Source organism: Thermobia domestica, chromosome 2, assembly GCF_964235325.1.
Source record: "Thermobia domestica chromosome 2, izTheDome1.hap1.1, whole genome shotgun sequence".
In the NCBI taxonomy this organism is placed as follows: domain Eukaryota; kingdom Metazoa; phylum Arthropoda; class Insecta; order Zygentoma; family Lepismatidae; genus Thermobia; species Thermobia domestica.
In genome coordinates, this window is record NC_137455.1 from 358,803,691 (window position 1) to 358,830,310 (window position 26,620).

A 26,620-nucleotide genomic window follows, 5' to 3' on the forward strand; every position below is an offset into this window, starting at 1 on the left:
TAATAATAATAATAATAATAATAATAATAATAATAATAATAATAATAATAATAATAATAATAAATACTAATTGACTGTGGACCTTTATTCGTATGAAGGTTCACAGAAAGGTTCACATTTATAGTAATTCGAATTAAAAAGGGAAATATATATATATAATATGAATGCTTTAGTACGTGACGAAAGCTCTACTGGAAGTTGTAAGCTATGTGCTCCTTGTAACTCGAAATGGATATAAGCTACAGACCTATATTGTGGGTAAGAAGTACCAATGGTACAACAAAAAAAGTCACACCGAAATATTTAGCTAAACGACGTTTGTAAAACTACTAGTCATGTATAAAGAATAGTGAGTGGACGTGTATTATGGAAGATCTTTTTATACCAATATAATGTACAGCGTTATCATAGGTGAAGAAAGCAGGAAGTAAGCCTAGATTGAAAATAAAGCAATGATCCAAGCAGAAAGTGGGTGGGTGTACATCGAAGGAAATTAGATCGGATCATTTTACTCCAATGTAACTTTCAGTACACATGAACAAGCGTGCTCTAATTTGTTTTCCTATTTTCTTGTAATTTTGCTTATGAATCCTTTGCGATCTCCTACATTAACCAGTCTTAGCAGCCATTTTCTGCAAGGTACTTTTATTCACATGGGTCTCTCAATTCACAGATCGAATATTGTTCTGTGAGTTTCATTTTCGCATCATTCCTCCGTTAGAATAGTAATTTAATTAGGAAAAGGCTGTAGTACAGGCACGCAAACCAATGTGTGGTGCCAATTCCCCTAACATCGAAAGACGTACAGGATTGTCTTCCACCAAGAAAGAAAAAAGGCAATGTGTCATTGTCGAATTGTTATTTCAGCATACTTCACTAGTTCCAGCACTATTCGTTTATCCATTAAAGAAAGAAAAAAAAACTGTACTATAATTTTCTAGAACTTACCGAACTACATAGTAAAATAAATAAATAAATACACTGAGAATTCAAAATGATAAATCACACCTTGTAAACAGTGGCAAATAAAATAAAATAAATAACAATTAAGGGGAAAGCTTGTTATTCCATTCCTCACATTCTTCAAACGCCATCCACTTGGTGACAAATGCTGTTGAACTCAGCCAAGGTAGAAAAGTAAATAATTCGTATAAAAAGGCTATAGATATGATTGATTGTTACTGAAATAAATGTTTATCACTGTTGAGATATATTTTCAGATATTCCACATTGTTGGGTTATGATGTAATAATCGATTTGAAATTTTATTAGCCTACAACAATGAACAAAATGAAGATAGGAAAGTGGCTTTTTTTACGTATCTCACAAATATATAATTTAAAGTGTAGTCAAGAGCATCTAAAATGTTGGATGTAATGTAAATTGTGCTTGAGTAAGAAAACTGTTTTATGTAACTTCTATTTCCTTACGCACACGTAATCTTCGGTTTAGTTTTTAAGAAATATAGACAGATTAGAAAAGCTATTACGTGAAGGACATAGATTCGGGAGTGTACGAAGTCATACGTCAGTGCGTAGGGAATTATATAGGAATGACAGTAAACAACGTACGGAATAGAATTAAGGGTATATCAGGAAGTTAAAGAACACATCAATTTCAGGATTGGTAAAACATTCATTAAAAAAAAAAAAAAAAAAAAAAAAAAAAAAAAAAAAAAAAAAAAAAAAAAAACGATCAGTAAAAAAGTTCAGGTTTTACATAATGTTGAAATACAAAGCAAATATTATTCTGCCATAAGAAACTTAACACTATATTTGACCAGAAAACTTGAACAGATATTGGCACAATATACAAAGAATTGAGGACACTAAATCCTCTAATACTTAAAAATGATTATTCTTACATGTCAGTGAAAAAAAAAAAAAAAAAAAATGGGAGAACATTTCTTTGGTAAATAGGATGAAACTGGACTGGCAACATTATCTCTCTTGGCTACAAAACAAGAATAACAAGACTCATATAGCCTCGCTGCTGAACGGGACGTTAAACTCAAAATCAACTCAAATCAAGAATAATAAGATGTAAGTGCATCTTGTGCAAGAAATGTCCATTTATATTATTAAATGTATTTAGTTACCTTTTTAAAGTAATCTCAGTAAGAAACCTTTCCCCTCAATAAGAAACCTTTCTTCCTCACGTTAGACCTGGTTGAAGAAAACTCATGAGTGTTGTAAGTTTTATGGAAATTGAAACTAAATGTAGGGAAGTAATCAAAAACTTCAGGAAAGATATAAAATGTTCTTTTTATGCCAATTAATTGTATTATAGATTTTTTCCCCCTATTTCTAAACATTATCTTGCTTACCACTGTGAGTACTGTGGGCCCGCATGCAACAAGAGAGCTGCGAGTTTGATCTGCCTAATGCACTATAAAAACAAACCTCGTGAGAAAGCTTTGCGGCATTTTAATTAATTTCTTATTTATTGTACATAATTATAGTTATATTTTCGATTTACAAGGTTAGAAACCATATTTTTTTTTTTTTTAATTTTAAATACATATGGGAAAATATTATTAATCATGGGTAGGCAGATATTTTCGCATTTTTGTGTGGTGATATTTTTTTCTCGTATTATTTGTTTGGAAATTTTAACATGTTATATTCAATTTCAGAGGAGTTTCTTCAGTCTGCACAGATGATGTCTCAGATTACACCATTAGAAGTCGACATTTTATTCTTATTATGTGATTTGCTACATCAAACGGGGTATGTATGCGATGTATCAGTATGTTCTGGTAGATTATCACCAGTAATTAGAGAAAGAATAAAAGACTAAGAAGAGATTTATGAAAGGTTCATTGTGCTTAGAAAAGTATTTAAGAAATAGATAGGTGAAAAAATTCTGTCAGTTTTCGAAGGCCAGCATGACTGGATATTGTTAAATATATAGGAGCAGTATAAAGTGCTTATTTGTTTGGAATTAAGTGTTCAGGCCCGTATGAAAAGTTGAATTTACTATGCAAGTGATATCAACTGAAAGGTCTTATTTAATGCTCTGTCTGTTGAATCGAGAAGCGTTTGCAATTCTACAGTACAGGTTTCAACTAAATGTTTCATCAGTAAGTTGTACTAAATATGTGTTATCAATTATCATCTGTTTCGTGCATTAAAAAAAAAAAATACGCATCACTATTTCTTGTAAGTGCACAGTTTCATAGTGTATTTTGATTTTTAAAATTTTATTATTATTATTATTATTATTATTATTATTATTATTATTATTATTATTATTATTATTATTATTATTATTATTATTATTATTATTATTTGGAACATGTCTGGTATGAATAAAAGCAGTTTCCGGGCCTTCTAATTCATATCACATATTTGATTTTTTCCTCTTCAGGTTATAAGCTATTGATCTTAAATTTTAACCGTGAACACTATTGGATTCAAACCCGTCACATTTTCTCTTTTTTCTGTACATTTTGTGTAATTTTCCTCCTGTTGCCAGTATCATTGCTTTATTATATTTTTTTTTTTCTCGTATGTTTCTGTTTTTCTCGCATGTAAGATGTTTTTGTTGTTCAAAATGTGTGTGCTAGAGCGCTTTCCTCTGGTGTATAGGGTCCCTGGTTTGATTCTCGGTCAAGTAAGTTTATGGAGGACAACATTGTGTTCGTGAGTTTTCTCGGGGGTACTCCCGTTTCCTCCTCCTTTATCATTCCACCAGTTCTTCCATCATCATTCACATGCTTTAATCATCGTCTCCCATAGCTTAAAGCGCATAATTGTAGGACGGTAAATTCAAGGATTTCATTTCATATTTTTTTTTTTTTTTTTTTTTTTTCAAAATGTGCGTATAAAATGTAGTAATTTCAATAAATATAGTGCTTTTGTTGATCACTAGTTGCTACGAATTCAAAAGTGACCTTACCATCATCACATCACCGTAACTGGGACTAGGAAAGGAAATAATAATAATAAAAAATTGACTGAAATTGAGAATTAGAGAAAATTAATATTTGCAAATTTGTTTTGCCGCTTCTCAACAATATAGCGAATTTTTTTTTTTTCCTTTTGAAATGGTTCATAAAATTAATGACTTCTGGAAAACTTCCTGGATATGACTGTCGATTAAATTAACATATCAGAACATGTGAGACAGACATAACTTATGTATGGGCTAGACATGTCAGAACATGTGAAATAGATACGACTTTTACTTAAGATAATCATGTCAGAAGATACGAAATAAGACATGACTTCTATGTAAGATAGACATATCCGAACATATGAAATAGGTGTGTCAGAACATAGAAAAAATACAGTAGAATTTTGATTTGTGCTTTTAGTGGTGGTGGCTACTTGGTTGCCCGAACTGTCACTTCATATTGTTCAATATGTTACTATATTGAATATGTAGTAATATTACTTTAAAAATATTAAAGGGCTTGACACCATCCTCTTTCAACCCCAATATTATGAATTGTTTCATAAACTAATCTATTTTTAACAATAACAAATTATTTAAAACGACGAATGAAAACACCAATTCCGTTGATTGTGTCTAAGATTTTTTACTGCATGTCTTCGGACACTTAAGCTTGTTCGCCAACTTAAATGACCGAAACTGTCCAGTAAAAATCTTGCAGACACAATTAACGGAATTAATGTTTCCATTCGTCATTTTTAATAATTTGATCAAAAATTCGTCAATTTCAGTTTTTAAGTAGATATACATAACAGTTTATTTTTTTTTTATTTTCTTTCAGTCGCATAGTGTACAGCGATTTGCAAGCTATAGCTCCAGAACAGTATTTTAAACAAATAACGAAAAGGCTAGCTGAAGTGAAAGCTGTTACTGTAAGTATATTACTAGATTTCGTATTGTAGTTATAGAATATCCTTTCTTGAAGAAAGTTCTTACCTCGTGAACATAAATAAACCGTTAACAACGCTCGTGCAAAGTAAGAGTGAGGTCTGTTGAAGGGGGTGAGGGGTGAGTGGGAGGTAATCTCATAGTCCAGTTACTAGTTGAATAGCGAGTGCCTTTTAAATATAAACTCAGACCAACTTTCTTTTGATATTTTCTTCCCACTGCCAGTTCCTGAAATTTCCAGTGTGAAATGGCTACAGAAGTGCTTCTGGAATTTAATTTTATAAATTAATATAATTTTACAGTTGTATTGACAGTCGGACCGTTGGTAGGTTGACATCCAGTTGGTTGTAGATATACCACCATTTCCTTTATGAACTTAAAATCTTTTTTGGAAAATATATATATATATATATATATATATATATATATATATATATATATATATATATATATATATATATATATATATATATATATATTTATTTGATTTGATTCAGTCATTTCCGCGCTTTTGCTCTATGTGTCAACAGTCAAGTGTTGTAAACGAGTATACGTGAACTTAGACTTTACATGAAACGAAACGAGGAAAACAAAAACGTAAAAAGATTTACTACTACTACTACTACTACTACTACTACTACTACTACTACTACTACTACTACTACTACTACTACTACTACTACTACTACTACTACTACTACTACTACTACTACTACTACTACTACTACTACTACTACTACTACTACTACTACTACTACTACTACTACTACTACTACTACTACTACTACTACTACTACTACTACTACTACTACTACTACTACTACTACTACTACTACTACTACTACTACTACTACTACTACTACTACTACTACTACTACTACTACTACTACTACTACTACTACTACTACTACTACTACTACTACTACTACTTCTTCTTCTTCTTCTTCTTCTTCTTCTTCTTCTTCTTCTTCTTCTTCTTCTTCTTCTTCTTCTTCTTCTTCTTCTTCTTCTTCTTCTTCTTCTTCTTCTTGTAGTAGTAGTAGTAGTAATAATAATAATAAAAAAAAACTACGGTAGACTTTGAAACCATGCGAATTCAATATTCAAACTTAAAGTAGCATATCTATAAATATTGGAGAGGAATAAGATCAAAGATAAATTCTGTTCCTCGGATGCTGAATCCATATCAGAAAGACATTACTTACTCACAGTCTCTTACTGTTTTTACTCTTTTAAAACCGGAAGTGGTAATTGGTGTCTGTCACTTCTACTTGCAATGAAAAGAATAAAATCAGAGATGAAACTACCCCTTAGTATGGAATTAATATCAAAAACCTGCTTACCTCCAATTATTTTCATTTTATCCATTATGCGATCAGTGTTCTGATCGAATAAAGGTAGATTCTCACCATTTCCAATTCCAATATATAGAGGTCCATCTAACCATCTACAAATTACTAAACACTCCGTACAGGATTTAGTCTTACACCGTATTACAATACCTTAAATATTGAAAGAAGTGTGATTGAAGCCTATTTCGTAAGGCAAAAATCCAATGCTAAACACTGACAAAAGAAATCTTAATAGTAATTGCGATCATTATTACCAGTTATATCAACAAAATAAGGCGAAAAAGTTTTATTACATTTTTATTGTTTAGAAACATCTAAAAAATAAAAAAAGGAAAAAAGATTTGCACAAAATAAAAATTTGAAGTTTATTTTTTGGGTAGTGATTGGAAAAACAGCTTGACCTGGCTACAATCTATACATAGTCATTTAAATAAATGTCTGTGTATCGATTATGGTGGCATGCTGTTTAAGAACAAACCATAAGAAAGGACACTTGAAATATAAGTAAAAATAGGGTATAGTAAATTCTGTTAGTGCACCAACTATGTGGACTATAGGTGTACTATATGTTGAAAATAAGACACAACTATGTCATTGGAAAATAGGCAATTATAATAAAATTTAATATAAATGTGTAATTACCACTGTTCAAAAACAAAAAATGACAATATAAGAGCATATTGTAAAAGCTATTGCGTTCCCCTGTAAAAGAATGACTGAGTGACTGAATCGAAATATAGGGGCCGTTGTGGCTCAGTGGTACAGCGTTTACTTCTGGTGCATGGGGTTCGATCCCAGCTTGCGCCAAGTGAACTTTGTGGAGGACAAACACCATGTGCGTGGGTTTTCTTAGGATTCTCCCGTTTCCGTTCACTTTCTTCATTTCACCATTTCATTCATTTCTCATCATCACCGTCTCTTTTAGCCTAGCTGGCATAACCGAGGAACGTAAAACTTAGATTTCATTTCATTTCAATCGAAATATAGGGGGAAAAATCCTATACTACTGGGTCAGTAATTTGATTTAGAACGTTCGTAGATTGTATCCCAAGTCAGATGATTCTTTTAGACATACTTTAAGGAAAGATGCAACGATTGATGCAGATTTTTTTTTTAAAAAACTCTATATCTGGAGTTGAGTGAATCACCTAACTTAAGGTACAAAATTAAAAATTCCTTTTTAAATTATGTATCCTATAGTATCAGGAGGTATAATATAATCTAAAAATTTAGTTTAAAAAAATAAATATTTAAATTTTCAAATCAGTTCTAAATAAATATTTAAATATTTTGTAAAAGTGTTTTCTACTTTTAATTTCTGCTCTAATTTATATAGATGTGTGTTGTAAATTGTATAGTAGAATTTAAAGTAATAGTTTTCAATTGTTTATATTTCAGAGTCCTGAAGAAAGAGGCTTGTTTATCCAAATTTTAGAAAGCGCCTACAGGTTTGCTCTAGGTGCTATGGGAGGTGGTAAGTTCTTTTCCATGTAGTATTTTTTGTCAGTGTGGTTATTCCTAAGTCAGTGGGATTATTTTTTTTTTCCTGTGTTTTACTCACGACTCAATAGTAAAGAATAATAATCGGAAAGCACTTACTTAAGTGACTGATTATTTGTCAGATCGTAAGTCAGCTAGTAAAATGTTCTAACTTTTTTAAAATCAAAATTCAGTCACCTTGTTTCTTTAAAATCGTATTGAATCACTTGCAACTCTATCCATCATGACTCTGGAACTCACTAAAGAAATAATAAACACTTCTGACCAGAATATATACACTTGTTTATTAAAAACTAAATTACAGTGTAAAGGTTTCAACAACTTAACGTTGTCTTCATCAGACACTAACTGAAAGAGATATCTTAGAGCATAGTTATTTATACTAAAAGTGAAAGTACTCAAATTCCTTGTGTGCATGGGAATAGTCATAATTCCCCGGGCGTCATCTGTCGGCCACCTGCCTTGACTTAATTACCCTCCCACCTGTGTTTATCTTTTCGAGACATCTGTAACACACCTGTTGTTTATGCTTGACCAATTGCCTTAAAACTTTCTCTTAATCTTCCTTTGATGCCTATTAGATATAAATAACAGACTATACTACATACAACTGATTATAAATACAGCAATATAAAAATATATATATAAACATAAAAAATAAACTATAAAATATAACAATATATAAAACTCTATATAACTATATATATTAAATATATGAATATAAATTACATATAAATATGTTCAATCTTGTTCTTTTACTTCAATTTGTTCCAATAATTTATCCCATAGATCATGTATTAACAGTCCACTTGTCCAGTTCATTAATTTGTCACTTTTTTTCTTTCTTTATCCTTCGTGCTTCCTTCCATTTCCTTATCATTGGTCTATTCTCCCTTTCTAGATCCTTTACACTTTCCCAATCTATATCATGCCCCGTTTCTTTAACATGTTTATATATGGCATTATTTTCTCTCTTAAGTCTCACATCATCCTTATGTTGTTTTAATTCTCTCCTTAAATTTTTTCCCTGTTCCTTCTATGTATATCATATCACAATCCTTACACGTCACTTTATACACTAGACCTTCATCATTCTCACATATTTCCTTCGTTCTACTTTTCGCTTTCTTAATCACTTCCAAAATTCTCCTTTTCTTTACGTCTTCACACCACCTCTTCTAAGTAAGTTCTTTAGTACTTCTGTCTTCTCCCCGATGCTCTCTATCCCGTGCCATTTGTTCTTTTCCTCTTCCTTTCTCTCCTTTCTACTTTCTCTCCTTTCATTCTTTCCTCTTCAATTTTGTTCTTCCTTAACTTCTCTTTGTTGTACCCGTTCTGCTCTAGTAAGTTCTGGATCTTCTCTATGTCCTCCTCCTTTTTCCTCTTCTTCAGTATCTATTTCTTCTATTCTTCTCTCCATTTTCCTTATGAAGTTTCTTTTGGTGCTGTAATCCACATCACTCCTTTCGTGACAGTAAACACCTGCCGCACATTCTTTCCTATACCATCTTGTTGTAAATTGTCCATCTTTTCTCTCTATAGTCATGTCCAGGAAGTTTATAATGTTGTTCTTCTCCAATTCCATTTCCAGTCTTATTCCTTTTCTAATGTAGCTTTGTCTCGTAAGAGATCTATTGTTGCAATTGAGTTATTTATTGTAACAAAATCTTTCAATAAGACTTCCGCAATCATTTTCATTGTTGTAGCGATTCAAGTTATACGCGTACATTTCAAACCATTTGAACGATTCGTTCAGAAGTTAAGATCTAACAGTGACTTTTTTAAAAAAGCTAATGCTCGTGGCGTACATAGATTATGAAGGGCTATAGGTGGCCATTTAGTTCATGTGTGAGCGCATCTAGTTCCATTATTTCTGCGTACGTAGAGCGGATTTCACTACCTCTTTAGTTCAAATAGCTCCCCAGTTACTCCGCCGTACTACTCAATACCGAAAATTGTGGCTTCACCGTCACTTGAATCTGGGACCATCCAGTCTCATGTCATTATATAATAATAAAAAAAATATAATAATAATAAAAACTTGAAAATAGTATTTGTGAGATTCATATTTTGAGGTTGCACTCGATATTTTTTTTTTTTTTTTTAATTCAAAGTTCCACTATATATATAAAGAGATTTAAAAGTTTAGTTGAAAAGTTATAAAAATTATTACTGAGAGACTTTTCGGACATCTTGTAAGTGGATGTTATATCGAAGAACTGAATTAATGATTGTAATTTTACCTGACAGTCTTGAGTAAACACGGAAAGTTTTATGTAAAATACTCTAATAATTTCAGTAATATGTGTAGTTTTTGTATGTGAGTCATATAGATATTTGTAATATACCATAGCATGTTTTCCATTAAGCATGAAGGTTTTTTGCAGTAGCGTTTCGTACCTTTCTCTCGATCTCATCCTTTATTTACAATTGTTTGGAGACAGCAACTTTCTGTACGCTGTTTGACGTCATTCATAATGCATGTTAAACGTTACATTTTCCTGTGATTTAGTGAACAAGTGAATATAGCCATATGTTCTGTCCAGAACGACGAAATATTTGCATAAGTTGAAATATGTCCGAGTTGTAAAAACAAATATCGAAGAATTTTTGACAATCTTCCTGGGATAACATAATAGTTTCGTTTGATTTTTTGTTTGTAGTTAGCGTTTCTTTTTAGCACCGAGGCTGTGAGACCTGGATCTAAAGTTTAAAGTGGAATCCGAACCACTGTGATGCGTTCTTACTTTCCCACCTGGAATCGAACCCGATACCATGTTCACCGAAGGCGAGCGCCAGGTGCTAGGCAGTTTGAAGGAAGGCAAAACACAGTTTTACTAAGTGAACTTTGTAGTAATGGGTCATTCCACGTCAGTTCAACGAGGATTTGCCTCATTTGACACCCATCTGTCTCAGAGTAGAATGAAAATTCATGTACTTATGTAGTATGTGATGCTGAATCCAAAACTGCAAACCGTCTGTCAATCGGTTCATTGGTTCTGTACTTATGGACCTTTGAAATTGAAGCCTGTAACTTGAGAAATAGTACTCGTGAGAGCGAAGAGCACATTGAAAAGAGAGTGTAACTTTCTTCAAAATTAACGTAGAAACATGAACTTTGTTTTGTTTATTTCCTCTATAAATGTACTTTATAGATACGTAAAAGTTATTCTCGCAACGTTAGAAGGAAAAGAGAAAATCATCAGTAAGTTAAAAAAAAAAAAAAACTACAGGTAAAAAACCTAACATTGTAATTGCAAGAACTCATCAGCCCCCATATCAATTTGCATGAAATTTTGTATGAAGAACCATAGCAACATACTCATTCAGTAGTGAAAAATGGTGATGGGCAATTCATAAGAACCATAAAAGAATAATAAATTTGTGATCAGTTGAAAATATACCATGAGTTGAAAATATTCTGCTAGGCTAGAATTATCCTATAACTGGTATCAACACAAGCATCCTATAAATATCTCCTCAAGGGATTGGTGACTATTACACTATTACATTTGGTGACTTCGTTTTTTGTCTTTCTTCTTTATCTGATTAAACAGAATTTTGTTAGACTCTATGTAACATTCGATTTAGGATTTAGATTTCTGGGCTTCCGGCATCTAAGGCCATTTAGCCCGTCACGTTTGAGGGATGACGTCCCTCGGCGAGCACACTATCCGGGGAAAGGGAAGGAAGGAAGCGGCCTGGGACCTATAAGTTAGGTACCACCCTAATAATACCCTGGTGTGAATGAAGAAAACCCAGGAAAACCTCATTCAGGGTGGCGGGCCTGAAAAGGCTGTAACACTTTTTCGACCGAGTGCCCCCACCGGGAATCGAACCCGGGACCGCTCACACCGAAGGCGAGAGCGTTAGCGACTACGCTACGCGGGGGCACTATATGTAACATTCGAGATTGACTGTTTTCTGGAATATTCGAGTATAACGTTTATCTGAAGTTCTGTAGATAGAATGTGTATTTACGTTGTCTGGAACTATCTAGAATGTTCTTCCTTTGTCTTGAACATTCTAGAATGTTCGTCCTTGGTCTGGAACATTCGAGAATGTTCGTCCTTGGTAATGCAGACTTTATCACTGGAGGAACTGATTAAAACTACCACTTACAAAAAAAAAAAAAAAAAAGCTTATTCCACATGTATACATAGCAAAGCAGCAATCTTCTTACCTAAAATCTAGAAAGGAGTGTTTACCAGACAATGAAGTATTGATACTGATGGACTTCAGTGAAAATTATTCATTTGTCGTTCAAGATGAAGCCCAGAGATTCCGCTAGACCAATGGCTGTTGCACACTGCATGCTTGTGTTCTTTATTTCAAAGAAGATGGCGTTCTGCAACATAGGAATTTTTGTATTTTAAGTGACGATTTTGATTACGATGTCTCAATGGTATATGCAACACAGCAACTTTTGACAAGTTTCATAAAAAGCAACATCCCACAACTGACAGAAATTGAGTATTTTACTGACGGTTGTGAATCACAATATAAGAACTGTAAATCCTTCTTGAATTTGTGTCATCATGAAGCCGATTTTCAATTAAAAGCCCGGTAGTTATTTTTCGCAACGAGCCATGGCAAGTCACCCTGTAGTGGTATTGATGGTACCATAAAATGAACTGTAACTAGAGCAAACCTCCACTACAGAGACTTCGTTGGTGGCATTCGGTTTTATTCTGGCTAACTGTTCTAGAACAGTTAACACACAGGTTTTTGGCTGCAAAGATAGTCCCAGGTACGAGAAGTTTCCATTGTTTCTAGCCAGCTGGACAACTGAAGATTAGTGCTAAATTCGTGAGTGTGGACAAGGAATTATGTCAACCAGATTTTCAAGGGATGTGTCACTAACTCAAATACCGTGCAAAACATTACCAGTACATAACTATATAGCGTGCAAGTACAACAAGTGATACATTGGGCTAATAATCGAAGTGTTCTCAGAAGAAGGAGATGCTGCCGTTATGTTCATGCACCCTCATGGTCCTTCTGCATCATTTTACTGGCCACAGAATACAGTCACTTGTTTGGTGCCTTTCACGAATGTTCTCTGTCAAGTAGATATAATCACGGCCACAGAACCAACATACAAACTGTAAGCAATTTATTTCAAGCAATTTAGTGAGAACAGTGGAGAGTATATATACAAAAGTAGATTTTCAACTGTGTATACTCTAACAGTGTTTTTATTTCTTTAGTTTACGTCAATATTATTTTCATAGCTGGATACTTCACATGTCACAAGCTCTGAAATAAAACATTCAACTCATCACAAAATTTATTTTTTTACGGTTCTTATGCATTGCCTATCACTTTATATATACTCTATTGAATGGATATGTTGCTACGGTTCTTCACACAAAATTTCATGCAAATTGTGATAGGGACTGATGAGTTATTGCAATTACAATGTTACGCGTATTTTATCTGCAGTTTTTTTTAACGTACTGATGGCTTTCTCTTTTCCTTCTACAATCGCAGGAATACTTTTATGTATCTGTGAAGTACACTTATAGAGGAAGCAAACAAACAAAGCTCATGTTTCTACGTTAACTTTGGAGAAAGTTACACCCTCTTTTCAATGTGTTCTTCGCTCTCGTGTTACAGGCTTTAATTTCAAACGTCCATAAGTCCAGAACCAATGGACCGATTTTCAAACGGTTTGCAATTTTGGATTCAGCATCACAAACTACATAAGTACACATGAATTTTTATTCCATTCTCAGGCAGGTGGGTGTCAGCCCCTAGCTGAAGTGACGTGGAATGACCCGAATGTAGTTTTCATGAGAAATAAAATCTTGGGTTAAGAGTCTAATTGCCTTATCAGCAAGAAAATATCCCTCCTATGGTTATATGGTGAGTGTTTGGCACGGGAGATCTTGCTTTGTTCCCATTGTTAGTTAATATGATTCGAATTCCAGCTAAACCGTAGGTCCATATCTCATACAGCCTTGATGCTGAAAGGGACATTAAACTCTAGCCAGCGAAATACTTATTTAACAACTCGTGGTGTTATTATTATTATTATTATTATTATTATTATTAATAATAATATAATAATAATAATAATAATAATATAATTGAGAATATAAACATTTTAATATTTAATATGTAAATAAATTGGTATTGCTGAACATTGTACGAAAACTGAAACAAGACTATGACGTCGAAACCTAAAATAAATTACATCATTACCTAAGGAAAATTGCTGTCTCCAAACAATTATCTTTATTTGTGTATATTGCTAATCTTTTCTCTTAAAGAAATTAAAACTGCCATTTCAAGCGCCAAACGGAGTACTTTGTGCTCTTTGCATGTTGCACATCTTTTCTATCGCATTCTCGTGTAAGCATTTTAACACTATTGCTTACTAAATATGATTGTAAGTAATACAGTAAGGAAAGTTGTGATTTTCCATGGGAAAAAAATCTTTAGCATGTAGAACACCCACTGCTCATCGCGTATGAGAATTTAAATGTACTTTTAATGACTTTTTTTCTTCAAATCATGTGAACTTAAATGTTTTTGTGCGAATATAATTCAGTTCTCGTATTAGGAAAATCTTATAGAATTGCTGTTACGTTATTATGGACATTTGAAAGGTCTCGTGGAAAATTTAAGAAAATCATAACGTTTTAATTAAATTGGTATGAGAAGTCAAGTGTTATCGGGAATTTAATTAAGTTTCGTAGTAATTTTTAAAAAAGTTTTATATGAAATTAACGTCATTCTGTGTTAATTCATTGAGGGGGGTGGGGTGGAGTTAAGGTCGTTTTATGTTAATTCATAAGGGAGGGGATTTGGTTATATGGTTATGGATTCGTAAGGAAACTTGAAAAATCGTGATGGAAATGAATGAAGATAGAAAAAAAAGTAGGTTCTCAAAATTTAAAGTAAACTATGTGTGAACATATTAATTTTACCGCGGTTATTAGTTAACCATTTTTCATCCACATTTCACTTATTCTAAAAATAAGTTCTATCTTAAGAATTCCTTGTTTTATGCACTAGAAAAAGAAAGAAAAAAGTCAAAATACGAATGATATTAAAAAGTCGAAGAATAATATTACGAAAGCGCAATACAAAATTACTTGAATAGTACAATGCTAAAGAAGATAATAACTTAAAATATCAGCATACGTGAAATATGGCTTTGTGCAAGGACTGGGAACGGTAACCATTTTTTTAAATATATATAATCAGGGGCTTAATTTGGAAAGACAGTGGGCTCCCCCTTAAATTTAAGAAACACGTGCTTTTTTAAATAAATTGTATGCTAATATATTAAAAATGTGAAACTCTTACGTTGGTAGACAATTTCTCCCCTCTCTGGGGCAAAAGGAGAAATTACACTACTTGATATAATGTATGGATGGGAATTGATAATTTTACAAGATTGATTAAAATGTTCGTGGAAAGTTTGGGAAAGTGTTTATGGGAATTTGATTAAATCCGTGGGCCGCGGTAGCTCAGTGGTAGAGCGTTCACCTCTTGCGCGTGGGGTCCTTGGTTCGATCCCAGCTCGCACCAAGTGAGCTTTGTGGCGGGCAAACACCGTATGCGTGGGTTTTTTCGAGGTTCTCCCACTTTCTTCATTCCATCATTTCATTCATTTCTCATCATCAGCGTCTCCTTTAGCCTAGCCAGCATAATCGTGGGACGTAAAACTTAAAAATTTCATTTTTTAAAATTAAATTCGTACACATATTTAAGATTCTATAATGATCAACTTATTAACACGTTTGAAAAGCATTACAGGATATTGATTAAATGTTTTTGAGAGAATTTAAGAAAATTTTATAGAATTTTAAGATTATACTTAAATTTTCTGTTACGGGACTGTGAGCTAGTCTTGTGGGAATTAGATTAACTTCTGGAAGTTAAAGGAAAATCTTATAAACTTGAAATAGGTTCGTATGAGGGTTAAGTCTTATGAAAATTTAATTAAGTTTATTTGGGAATTAAATTAAATATTTAGGGAAACAAAGTCTTGTCTCGTGTTAACGAAGGTTGTTTATTATATTGGGAACAGTAATGTAGATTGAACAAAGCGAAATCCTACTGGTTAATTTATTCTTATTAATTTAGTTCTAGTTACATTGATTCCTGTTGAATCTTTTTGTTCAGTTGTAGTTAGTGTTAGAGTATCGTAATTTAATTTTAGTATATCTAAAGATAAATTGTAATATTGTTTTCTTCTGCTTCATGTAGTAGAAGGGAGGTTTCTTATCACCTATTCCTGCAAATATTTTTGTGCATGCAACATTTAATATATGTGTGCTTAAATTTGGCTTTGAACAGCTTCTTTTAAACCGTACTTTCCTAAGAGTGTTTCGTATGTTGCCTACTCACGTATTTTAAAAGAAAATATTTATCTATGTATTACAAAGCTCTTTTCGATGTAGATTTATTCGTATTAAGCATGCAATAAAGTAATGGTTATTCAATATTTATTCTTATTACGAGTTATTACATAGTGGAAAATCATCATATTCACAAGTTTTGAGATTTTCCCCAAATAACTGATGAAAACATCACAATTTAGCGGCTTAGAACTAACAGTGTACATATTATGAAACAAAACAATCGTGCCTTAAGGCGCTAACCTGTTTCGTGAAGCATATTGTGATAGGATACGAGGATTTCAATAGTTGAGGAGTGGGTTATTAAAGGGAGTATGTATCAGTACTTAAGTTTTCTAGAAATCAGACACATTTTGTCTCATTTTCTTTTTAAATCTTGGAGCTTAATAATTTTGACCTCGTACATTACATTTTATGATTAGAATAATTTATATATTTAATAATGAAAAAAAGAGGTGAAAATCGTAAGAAAATTGTATGTTCATGTCTCGATTTATATATGAGTGCTGAAAGTGAACAATAGTTTTGAAGAATAGATTAAATAGACAGGGTTAAAATTCCTGCGGGAATCTAAAATCCTGTAACGTTCCAAGTGCGAGGTATATTTAAACTAAACAAAAGGGCCTAATCGGTTGCAATGATGTGAACAGACTTTGGGGGAGATAGCTGAAATTCAGCTCAAATGTAGAAGAGACCATGTAGATTTTATATTCCAAAAGAAAATTGTCCGTAAATGGATGGAACATAGTTATAATCATAATTTATTGCATCCGTTCATCGTCATACAACGAAATTGGACATGTCATTTATATATATACCAGTATACATAAACATACATACTATTATTACATATAGATTCTTATGGTTTCACTAATTTACTTACTATACATTTAATTTTACGTATACGAATTATTTTCTACATATTCTTCAACCGAGTAAAAGCAATGTTCTATCAAGTACCTTTTAAGTTTGGATCTAAAGCTATTGATAGAGACCTGATTTTTTTATACATGATGGAAGTAGATTGTATAATAATATATAAAACATTGATGTCAATGGAAAATCAATGAAAAAATGAAGTCGTCCACATGTCTCAAACGCTCTAGTAAGGAGGTGGCTAATTGAAAGCTTATTGCAAAGGCGTAATGAAGAGGTTAAAAACGAAGTAAACACGTAAGGTAAATATGGATAGAACATTGTGAAAAGTCGTTCGAGTAAAATCAATAGTAATGACAAAGTATATGCATCTTTTTCGAATTACTCAGGGCGCTTCACGCGCAAGTTTCGTGCTTGAAGTATCTCATATCTAGATTTGGAATCTCCAGAATCGATTTAGCACATAACGTGACTTTTGACCTGATCACGTAACAGAGTCTGGTCTTTATGGCAAAACGGGTAGACCCTTTGTTACTTTGAAAACTTTGAATTTTACGTTAGAGTGGTTGGGTTTATCACCAGAATTCCAGCTGGGCACCATTCGTGTCCAGACATTCTAGCAGTTTTCATCTAAATATGAAAACACGTTCTGATTGTGGTTATTCGGAATGTTGCAAATCACATCACTTGAGATCATCCAGAACTACCGGTTTCTGTGCATATATCTGCTTTTGACGCTCCTCCACAACCAGTAATCATATGGCATAAACCTTGGCGACCTTGCGGGCCATTTTTGTCAAAGTAATAATCAAGAAATAATGAGAGACAAGCGTCTTATCACCATTTAACCTGGTAAGCATTAATTCACAAGATGCATTCCTGATGTTGCAGTCCTCATCTACCAACCTGTGTGTCCTGGCTTTTATTTTCCAGTTTCCATTGCCTTGAACTTCTATACTATCTCTGAATGTTTTTGTTTCTTTCTCTTGGAAATTGTTTTATTGTTGTTTGCAATCTTCTGCACCAAAACACAAGATTTTAACTCTACGAACAGTGGCTATCTTCTGAGTCGACGCCATCGTAGAACCACATAATTCCACCTACACACACGAGATTCCTTTTCTGACCATTGTATATAAAATAAAAAATATAAAGCTGCGTCTGCGTAACAATTTTTTGGCTGTACTTGGTAAGTTACAGGATTTTAGGTTTGTCCAAGACTTTTAAGACATCTTGCACCAGAGCAGCGTTTCCCAACCGGTGTGCCGTGAATGGGCCGCTGGTGTGCCGCGAGGAATCGAAACAAAATTATTAATTTTATAGCAATCAAATTGCAAAACGTAGGGAAAATTTTTATTTTTATTTCCCATTACTATGAACCTCTACTATGAATCTACAATTTTAAGTTTCATACCGGGTTACTGTTCTATATATTTCTAATATTGAAAAAAAGTATTTGCTGTCATTGTTATGACCATTAATGCTTCTTTATTGTTGCAGACTATTTCGTAACTTGAAAATTTAAAATATCATTCAATTTTTTCGACAAAAAATATTTACGTTTGTGTTTTAAAAGTATAAGAGATTTGTTTCTTCGTTCGTTATTTAGTGATCTAAGGTTGGATACAGTTTTAAAAAGAAAGCGCATTTTTAAAATCCTGAGTCCAATATTTCATTGCAATTGTTTTCTATTTTTAAATTAAAATGAAAAATAAGCATAATGATTTACCACGGGGGAAAAACCAGTAATAGAGCTTTCTCCTCTGTGAGGAGATCAATAATAGAAAAAATACCACTGTGTTTTATATTTACAAAAAATAATATCTATAAGTGTGCCGCGAGAATCCAAGTAACACCCGCAGTGTGCCGCAAGTTGAAAAAGGTTGGGAAACGCTGCACCAGAGTTTGATTGCTCTATTACTGAGTTTCCTGGACAACATTTGGAGACAATGAGGCCTTATGAAGAATGAACAAATAATCGAATTCTCATTCGGCTTTAAAACTATGATTTTCACTGTCTACTTTCCTAAATTGCGAAAACGTGTTACGAACAATCTAATACGAATGCAGCAAAGTGAGAAGACAGACCACCACTTCCTGTCTTTCTTACTACTGCTTGCTGTTGGTCGAAGAATTCTTCTAAATAGATGGCAAAAGCCCTCTAGCTTTCGTCGCTAAATATCTGAGACCACAAACATTTTTACCATCGTAAGGGTGTTTCAAAACAACACCGACAACGTTTGGGAGGTGATTCCTGACACCAAGATAAGACAAAAAGTATAAACTAACTGGGTGCACAAATGCTTCCTTTCGGAGTTATAGGCTGCCGAAAACATGAAAAAATAAACTTTAAAGGCCCATAGGCCCATAACTATGGGACCTACCATTGTCGGATCAAGACTTCAGTTAGGAACTAATATGTGCCCTATCCGAAAATCCATATTTCAGAATGCTAAGGTACTCATGCAACAATTTTTATAGAGGAGTTTCGCTACGGGCATATAATTTGAAGTACTCATCAACTACCTGGTGAGTAACACGGATAGGAGTGTGCACCCAAGTTGGTCTATACTTTTTGTATTATTTTGGTGTCAGGAATCACCTCCCAAACTTTGTCGGTGTTATTTTGAAACACCCTGTATATTTTCACTGGGGAGCACAGTAGTTCAGTGGTAGAGTGCTTACCTTAAGTGCGTGGGGTCCACGGTTCGATACTTAGCCAAGTAAGTTTGTAGTAGACAACATAGTGTTTGTGGGTTTTCTTGGGGTACTCCCGTTTCCTCCCACTTTCTCATTTACCAATTTTCCCATCAGGCACATAGCCAGGGTTTCGTAATAGGGGGGAGGGTCCGTGACAAAATACTATGGTTATCACACCAGGTGCTCGATCATTCTAAACTTTTTCACTGGCAACATATATTGGTTCATTTAGCCAGGATTTCGTAATGGGGGGAGGGGGGTGACATGAAATACTGTGGTTACACACCAGGGATTCGATCAATCTAAACTATTTTACTGGCAACATACCTATATTGGTTTGTTAGGACAATAAAATGCGGGTATGTTAGTAAGTATTTTAATAACAAACTATGAAGAAATCTCGAGTAAAAGAATATAAAAAAAAGTATTAAGTCTTCCGAGGTCATTCGAATTCGGTTTTTCTTGTCTTCTTTCTTCTTTTTTTCTTATCTTCGCTTAATGCCGTCAAGGATAGCAACGATATATTTTTAAATGGTAAAGACATCCTATAAAATAGATTCGTGTTGCTGCGAAATTGAAAATTTTTTAACAAGTGTAATTGAAATTACTGTACGTTGCCAGGTTAATATTATAGGTGACTGTGGGCGTTTCTTAAGCTCTAACTGAGAGTCTATCTGATCGAACCGGTTTATCAATCGTCATTTTTATCCCATAGAATTTGAATGGAGCTAGATGGAATTCGGAATGCTCCGTTAAAATAATATCCATTTTTAACTTGCTTCCCCCCCCCCCTTCCTCGTTTCCTCAACACAAAGGTTCTCATGAGAAAAGTAATCAAACGCTTGCTGTAGCTTTATATATATATTTAACACGGATTCTTCTTTCTTTCGTTTCTTTTTGTTTCATCCTTCCTTATTTTTTTCATTTCTAGTTCGAAGGGGGGGGGGTTCCGGATCCCCCGGACCCACCCCTTGGCTATGTGCTTGTTCCCATTATCATTTACTTGCTTTAATCATTGTCTCCCTTAGCCTAACAGGCATGATCGTGGAACGTTAAACTCAAAGATTTCATTTCATTTCATTTTCAAAATATTTTCACAGTTATAAGTCAAGTCTCGATTCAAGTGTATCATCATAGCCAGCTACACTCTTCCTATTACTCGTAGAATTAAAAAAAAAAAAAAAAATGTTTTATAAATCTCTTCGCAGACCGGATGAAACATACAGGACACCATGGCCCATCATTGGTCTAAAGAACTAGTAACTTTGGTTACATAATACTATATAAATACTAGGTCACTATAAATAAAAATGGAGATTATTATTATGCTTTATTGTTTGCTTCGAAAAATGTAATCGTTTCTATGAAATAAAATGATGCTGATGAGTGGAAATACCGTTTGATGTTTGGATTCATTATAGCAAAAAGAGATTATGTGAAACGAAGGACCAAGTGAGAGGAAGATACGAACACTCTTAAGATTTGTTTGTAGTTAGGCTAATGTGAACTTTAGTTTCTTATTTTTCCAACCATTCTGGTAAATAGTGTCAGGTGCTTATCATTTCGGCAATTAGTTATGAGGTAGCTAGAGGCGTTTTCATATTTATTATTATTATTACTATGATTTATTCTGGACGAGGATTGAGTATACACTTAGTTGTATGTATGCCTCCATCAGCATCAACCCACATTTGTGACAGTGCAATATAGTTGAGGTATAGAAGTCATCTTCTCTAGGACCCTGTTTTTTTCCTTTTTCTTTATGCTGCGTCTGTTTTCTGGTGTTCTGCCTTGGTAAGAAATTATAATAAGAAAATCTACTTGATGTTCTGCTTGATTTGCTCGTCGCTTTTTTCTAAATATTCAAGGTTTGTTTTATCCTAAACCCCCCACTTTCCCTCTGTTTTGTATGTTCTTGTAAAGGCAGACACTTAAGCATTTCTTTTTATATTTCGTTAAAATTACAAATTTCTTCAAGGAATCGTTATTAAACTAAATTCGTCAAATATTAAATACGTGCTTATGTGTTCATATTGACCTTGATTAGTAAATTTAAATTTAATACAGGGTGAAGCAGAGAAAACGCATGCTTTTTTTTTTTTTTTTTTTTTTTTTTTTTAACCGCTAGTACTCGGCGACTAGTAGGGTATTGATTTTGAGCGACCGTTGGCATACTGCTCAGACAGTGCAATTTAACTCGCTATGGAGCGTTGAAGTGTATAACATCGTGTGTTTGCGGTTGAACAATTCTTTAGAAACAATGATTCTGTGGTCACGGTTCAACGTCTTTTGTGTCGAAAGTTTAATGTCGAGGTACAGTCCCAGATCGAAACATCTACTCCGACGGATACAGCGTTCAGAAGTACTGGATCTGTGATGAAAAAGAAAGCAGCTGGTCTTCCTCGTTCAGTTCGAACTCCGGGAAACGTAGACAGAGTGAAAAGGGCAGTTCTTGTTAGTTCGAAACGATCCACTACGCGACAGATTGTATTGATGGGTATGTCACGTCGTTCGCTTCATCGCATCTTACATAATGATCTCAAATTTCACTCGTACAAAATGATGATTGTCCATCAGCTAAGTGAAACGGGTTTTGTGCAGTGCAAAGAATTTTGTGGCATAATGGACGCTATTCTTACGAAAGATGCAAATGTTCCAGTATTCATGAGTGCTGAAGCCCATTTTAATTCGGATGGTTATCTTAATATATAAAACTGCTCTAACGCTCCATAGCAATTTAAACTACATTGTCTGAGCTGTCTGTCAACGGTCGCTCAAAATCGTCGCGAGTACTAGTGGTTTAAGAAACATGCGTTTCTTCTGCTCACCCTGTGTTACTAATTTCACTTGATTCGATATTGATTTCCTTGGAGATCAAATCTCCATAAGCCTAATAGGTATAACATTAAGACAAAAGCATAAATTGTAGAAATCATTACCAAATCAACCTGGTTCTTAAAAGATGTTATAATATTGTTTTACTTCATAAAATACATATCTAAATTCTGTACTGAACTGAAATTAAGATCTCACTAACAATTGGAACTTAACTACCAATTCTATAGTTAAATTAGGTTATCTTGCAAATTTTTGTTGGTGCGTTTAGTAACTCAATTTGAAAATTGGATGATGTACGCAGAGATTCATTCTTCTGTAAACAGCAGTAGACTTTTTGTCTATAAAATGTAATGTTGGCTTGTCTATAATATGAAATTTAACATACAAGTTTAAAATGAAGTTAATATGTACAGTACATTTACGTTTGTTTCCTGATTGCACTGTCCATTCATACAAGCACAAATTTATTTTCTGATGTAAGCACAGTCTTGCTCGAAAGAATTTCCGTTCTGCCGCATCCAAATTCATATTTCATTTCATCGATGGTGCTGATGCTTTCTGCACTGTATTTAAATATTTAAAACAAAGATTTCAATTCATCAGTAGACAATGAATTTTGTGGAGAGGAGTATGAATTTGGATTCGGCCGAAGATAGGTAGTTTAATGGAATGCTGGATATTCTGATTTTAGTTTTTTTTTCTGTCTCTCTCTCGCTCTTGTTTCAACGCAGATTTTTGTATTTTTAAGTATTTTATTTCCGACTATGGGTAAAGGGCAACAGAGTTAAAATATGTGGATGATCATTCTTTTATAAAACAAAGGTGTATATACTTGTGCATGATTTTTTGTACTTTGCTTAGTACGTACCCACTAGTAATTAGTTGCTAAAACTATATGTTGATTTGTCTTTTTATATTTAATAAAATCGGTAGGTAGTGAAAGTATTTTTTTTCTTGCCAATGACAATGAATTAATGTAAAGAATTCAATTCTTGATTGTTTTAAGTGCTTTCCTTTTCTTTTGGAACGTGCATTTTAAGTTAAATTTCCCTCTTTTCTTGCATCGTTTGTTATATCTGAAGTTGCTTCCACTTTTTTTCTAATAAGCTTAGTATTTATTGTGTGAGGTTTCTGTGCACATTCATGTATTTTTAAATCATTAAGCTAACGATGGCTGTTGTATCTAAAAACATGGGATCGCCCGCGTGCTTATGTAAGCTTCATACAATACAGTGCGACTAAGTCTTGAATCAATGGGAGAATTAATTGCTGGCACAATAGCTTAATGCAGAACGTTCGCTACAATTTTCATCATACGTCGCCAAACATTTCATCAAATTACTTTCAGCATGTAAGAGTGGAAAATTATATACAGGTGTTACAAAATTTGTCACAACATTTTGGAAATTGATTGCTCACATCAAAATAAGAAAGAAAAAAAAAAGTTCATATGGACTTCTGGTCGGAAATGCATAGTTTCGTAGTTACAGGATACCGAAAACGTGAAAAATGAACTTTAAAGGTCCACACATAGTTCCATTACTATAGGACCGATCGTAGTCGGGTCAAGACATCACTGAGGAACTAGTATGTGAACTATCCAAATATCCATCTTTCAGAACCTCTGGTACGTGCACAATCATTTTTAGAGAGGCTGTTTGAGAGTACTGATACCTCTTTAAAAATTAGTGTGCAAGTACTGGAGCATTCTGAAAGATGGATATTTGGATAGTTCACGTACTAGTTCCTCAGTGATGTCAGATTTACGAGGGTTGGAACTTAAATAGTGGCAACACTGCTGTGGAGACACTATGCAATGAAATGTACTAGTGGAGCTGATAGCGCACGTTGTTGACATACCTACCTAACCTCCCAGCAAATAGACTCGCCCGTCGCATGTCACCGGCAGGCGCACAAGTGAGGGAAGCACAGTCACTTGTGAGCGAGAGGTCTAATGTAAAGGAACCCATCGTGATGCAATTTTGCGCATGCGCAGGCGTTCCTTCAAGATACGAAGCACAGTCGTATGCGCTAAGGGCGAACTCACGAATAGTCAGGCTTCGATCACTGTCCACTAACGTGGCAACAGCTTGCACTTCTTCTTCAGAGACGCTAGGACGACCTGCCCGATGCATGTCTGCCACATTCAGTCGACCTTCGTTGAAGGCTTTTACCCACCGTGCCACTGTTCTGTACGGTAATGCCGATTCCCCACACGCCTCTTGAAGCCCTTGATGACACTGTCGTGCTGTACGACCTCTGGCACATTCAATCTTGATCCAGCTCCGTTGTTCCTGTTTCGAAAACATAATGACACCTTTACGTTAGACCGCTCGCTCACAAGTGACTGTGCTTCCCTCGCTTGTGCGCCTGCCAGTGACGTGCGACGGACGAGTCTATTTGCTCGGAGGTTAGGTAGGTATGTCAACAACGTGCGCTATCAGCGCCACTAGTACATTTCATTGCATAGTGTTTTCACAGCAGCGTTGCCACTATTTAAGTTCCAACCCTCATAGATTTCGACTAGACTATGATAGATCTCATAGTAGTGGAGCATGAACTTCTAAAGTTCACTTGTTCCACGTTTTCAGCACCCTATAACTCCGAAACTATCCACTTTGAGTACTTTTTTCTTCTTATTATTTTGATGTGAGGAATCTGTCCCCAAAATATTGTGCCACATTTTTGTAACACCGTGTATATTATTTTCATTTGTTCAGAGGCAATCCACATTTTAGATTTTTTTTTCTACATACACCTCAGTGGTGCCCCCCCCCCTCATGTCCATGACGTACCCCCCCTCAATTATCTATCCGTAGGTATTCTTCCATGAAAAAAAAAATCTTTTTCGATTAATTTTTACACCCCCTCAAACATATTTATATAGATTTTAACCCCCCCCCAAATATTTCAATGACGCAGTTTGCGTCATAGCCCCCCCCCCTTGTGGGCACCCCTGTATACCTGAGAATTCAAAATTATCGTATGGTAATGTCCATGGTTTATGATTAAGTGACCATGTGCCCCATTCCATGCTGTTTTTATTCCAATCGAACGTCTACTGTTTGTTCCGTGTTACTTTTAAATGATCATAAACAAGATTGATTTGCCGCTGAGGTACTGACACATATGCTGATCTGCTAATAATTTATCGCTATATAAAGTGAAGCACAACTTTCAGTAATTAAAAAAGTATAAAACTAAAACACGATCATAAGTGATTATAATAAGAAGATAAGAAGTTAAATTCGATAAATTGAGGGAATACTTATTTTATATCATCAGTTCCTATATAGATGCTAATTTAATTATATACAGAATGAAAAATGCACGACCAGACTGGAATTCGAACCCTGAGCTGTGACGTACCTTGCTGATGCGTTAACCACCACGCTATCTGAACGGTTATACAGGATTTCACTTTAGCGAACTGGTTAGTGTAGTGGTTAACGCATTGATGAGATTAAGCTGGAGAGACTGTTCGAATCTCGTTCCAGTCATACATTTTTTCACTCTTTAAATAGTAAGATAGAAATTACGTCAATCCAATGAGGTGATGAAATATCAAACATGCTACGTGTAAGCATGAAGATATAATGGCACTTATTTAACTTAAGGGTCTGCGTCTTACTTTGAAGTCGGGAAAATAGTGTGTCCTTGTTATGCGTGTGCGGTAATGAAACAATGAAAGAGGTCCTTTTCATACTTCAGATGCTAAACATAATCAATATAATTAATAAGAGAAATTTTATTTTATAAGGAAATTCAGATTTTCCGCTGCTATGGTCACTACCAACTCACATTTGTCAAAAGGCAAATGGATAATTTACCCCTCCCTGTGTAAGCATGCTCGTGGAGTGCTGAAGAGTGAAATGAATAAATAAACTTTATTGCCGTTTAAGAGTAAAGAGAACGTAGGATTTTACGCAATTTGAAAAGCACTATTGATTCCAGACTTATAGCCATGTATTTGAATTTTATTAATTAAATATTTAATATTTGTAGCTTCCTAGTTTACCAGATTGTATCACAAGCATGGTGTATTTCTTAGCACAATCGAAGAAAATAATCATATTCTAATTGGTTTGCTTGTTTAAAGTTCCAGGACGCTATGTTCTTTAAATCTTAATTTTG

General features: G+C 34.1%; 1 protein-coding gene across 6 annotated transcripts in view; it reads left to right on the forward strand.

The window, feature by feature from the left end:
- Positions 1–26,620, forward strand: part of aralar1 (calcium-binding mitochondrial carrier protein aralar1) — a 321,349-nt gene that overhangs the window by 247,914 nt on the left and 46,815 nt on the right. For all 6 annotated transcript variants that reach the window (XM_081749350.1, XM_081749352.1, XM_081749355.1 and 3 more), the window contains 3 exons: positions 2,636–2,729; positions 4,739–4,829; positions 7,596–7,671. In XM_081749350.1, coding sequence (XP_081605476.1) covers positions 2,636–2,729; positions 4,739–4,829; positions 7,596–7,671 — 261 coding nt within the window. The remainder of the gene's footprint in view (positions 1–2,635; positions 2,730–4,738; positions 4,830–7,595; positions 7,672–26,620) is intronic.